Raw genomic sequence first — 2,888 nt, 5'->3', positions numbered from 1 at the left:
CATTGAAGTTGTCCACGCTCAGCGAGTAGAGGCGGCAGTAGGTGTCAGCCCTCACGCTGGCTGTGCGTCGGCCCCGCGTCAGCAGGCAGATTTCTGCCAGGATATCAGGAGTCAGTGGCCTCCCAGCAGATTCCACAGAACCCCACCACCACCCCGTCCCACCCTGACCTGGGCCCTGCTGCTGGGACAGAAGCTTGACAGGCTCACAAGGCCCCATCCCCAGGCTGTGACCCCTTCGGATGCCAGCCTGCAACCAAATGGGTACCAGACTAACTCCCATCTCTGGAACCACCCCTGTATGAGGAAAGGGCAACCCACTCCAGTTTTCTTGCCTGGGAAATCCCATCATGGACAGAGGAGCCTGTCAGGCTACAGTCCATGGGTTGAAAAGAGTCGGATAGCATGCGCCAGCCTCACAGACACCCACTCCCAGGCAGTGGCGTGAGGGTCTGTGATGTCATTCTTGGTGACTCCCCAACTCATTCCCCTGTCCCCCCAGGACCCCTTAGCTGCTTCACCTCCAAAATAAGAGCCATCTGCCAGCTTGGTCTCCTTGTTGCCCTTGGTGAGCACGCTGACCACCCCGTGCTGAATGAAGTACATCTTCTTGCCAATGGTGCCTTCGCGGATGATGTAGTCCCCAGGCTGGAAGACCTCGAAGCGCAGCTTGGTCAGCATGGAGGTCACAAAGTTGGGATCCGCGTTGGCAAACAGTGGCATGGAGGCCACCAGCTTTCTGCAGTTAAAGTTGATGATCTCCTGCTCCCAAGATGGGGTGAATTGAGAAAGGGAGGCGGAGGTGAGGGGAACCGCCCAGCAGGAAGGCCTGGCTCCCCTCCCGAGCCACCAAGCTCACCTCCCGCAGTGGCTCGCTCAGCTCGCCCAGGATGCTCTCCTCGTCGAACATCTTGCCCTGGTAGCGGTGCTCGTAGTAGTCATGGATGCGCTGGCGGGTGTCGGGCGGGAGCTTGTGGAAGGACATGTACTGCTCCACCTGCTTGTACTGAGTGCCAGGAGAGAGAGAGTGTCACCTCCTAGCCAGCCAGTCTGACCGCCCCAGCTGGCACCACGCTGTCTCGGCTGCTGGTGACTAGAGCCAGCATGGCTCCCGTGGGCCTTTTTGGCTGACCTTTGAGAGTGAGGGCCTCAGCGTGGATGTGGCCCTGACTCCCAGCCACTTGGGGTAGAGGAGGGGCACTAGAGCACCCAGTCTTCACCATGTTCAATACAATGATTCCTCTAAAGGTCAGTCTCCTCTATGTCACACTGTGGACAGCGCGGCCTCGCTCACAGACTCTAGAAGGAGCTGTTTCCCAGCAGTTGTAACAAACTGGCAGAGGCAGCGGAATGGGCTGCATTAGAGGTTTGGAGGGGTTGGAGACTGAAGGCAGGATGCCTGACGCATCAGGTGGAGCATGTGTCCAACCATGGGCTCCGGTGAGGCTGAGTCTTTGCTTAAAGAGCAACTCCAGCTAGGCCTACCAGCTGGAGGGAGGGGCTGGGTAGAGAAGGGATGTTAAGTAAAGGTTTAGGGACAAAAGATTGTGAACCTAAGTGCCCAGGACTTAACCAACAAAGAAACGCTCCTGCCCCTGGCCCCCCGGGGTGATGGGTGGGTGCCGCTCCAGCCACCCCTGGATTGTGGGTGGAGAGTGGGGATCCTCAGGTGCATAGCTGGGATAGGAGGCACAATTAGGCAAGAAACAGATGTTCCCACAGGGGGATGTAAGGGAAGTCCCTGTACCCCAGGAACCATCAGAAATAGGATGTACTAGCGCTCCAAAGAGGTGGGGACACAGTGCTGCGACAGAGCAATGACAAGAAGGAGGTGATGTTCCCTAAGGTTCTTCCAAGTGCCGTGACCCAGGCGGGAGCCAGCTGGGATGAAGGAGAAGGAGCTGATGACAGGGCAGCCGCTACCAGGCACCAAAGATGGCTCCCAGATTCTGGCCTGGGCGTCTGCACTACTGTATCCACTAAGAAGACAGGCATGAGGGGAGGTTGGAGTGGAGAAGGCTGGAGAATGTTCTTATCTTGGACGTGATGAGGGTGAGGTCCAAAGAGGCATCAAGTAGTGTGGGGCTTAAGAAGGAGCTGGGGGCTGATTATACTATTTGGGTCCCACTGCAGTGAGATGGACACAGAACATGGGGTGGGGTGGGAAGACAGCAGCCCCTAAGAAAACTGGAGAGAGAGAAGCAGAGATTTGGGCCCACGCCACCAGGCGCCCAGCGTGGGATGACTGAGAAGATGAGCCAGCCAAGGAGAGTGGGGAAACGAGCAGAGAGCACGCGGTTGTGCAAACAAATACGAAGCCCAGCAGGGAGTCATAACTGTCAGGGGCCAAGCAAGACAAGGACCCCACAGGACCCGCTGGCTTTAGCAACACAGAGGGCACAGATGACCTCAGACTCAGCAGGCTGAGAGAAGGGCAGATTCAGCATCCGCAAACAATGCAAGTTGGGTTGGTTGCATGGTGCATTGGTTGGTTTTAGGAATTTGTCCATGAGAAAGAGGCAGAGAGCAGAAAAGATAGCAGCCGAAGCCGAATGATGGTGGATGGACAGACATTTTTAAGAAGGGAGAGATGGGGCAAGTGTCAGTGCTGGTGTGAGGGCCCTGGAGAGGAGGAGGCCTGAGGGGACTGTGGACACAGCATAGGGGGCCAGGTGGGAAAGGGGCCCTCAGGCAAGAGACACAGGCCCCCATTACAGCAGGAGGAAAGGGGGTACAGATAAAAGATGTTAGAGGTGTTTTAAGGCTGGGAGCTGAGCGTCCCCTAAGAGGAGTCCCCCACTCTGTCGCCCACCCAGGGAGCCCCCATCAGAAGGGGCTGGACCCATGGAAGCCCCGTGCCTGTCAGCCTGTGCTCCCTGTGGGAAGGAGCG

General features: G+C 57.3%; 1 protein-coding gene across 1 annotated transcript in view; it reads right to left on the bottom strand.

The window, feature by feature from the left end:
* The window catches only part of HCN4 (hyperpolarization activated cyclic nucleotide-gated potassium channel 4), a 97,894-nt gene that overhangs the window by 1,821 nt on the left and 93,185 nt on the right, over window positions 1-2,888 (bottom strand). Inside the window, 3 exon segments of the mRNA XM_010831421.1 lie at window positions 1-93; window positions 519-759; window positions 857-1,003. Coding sequence (XP_010829723.1) covers window positions 1-93; window positions 519-759; window positions 857-1,003 — 481 coding nt within the window.

The sequence above is a fragment of the Bison bison genome, unplaced genomic scaffold (assembly GCF_000754665.1).
Source record: "Bison bison bison isolate TAMUID 2011002044 unplaced genomic scaffold, Bison_UMD1.0 scf7180017864526, whole genome shotgun sequence".
NCBI lineage: Eukaryota > Metazoa > Chordata > Mammalia > Artiodactyla > Bovidae > Bison > Bison bison.
Note: the sequence above shows the minus strand (reverse complement) of the source record. Positions and strands in the feature narration are given on the sequence as shown.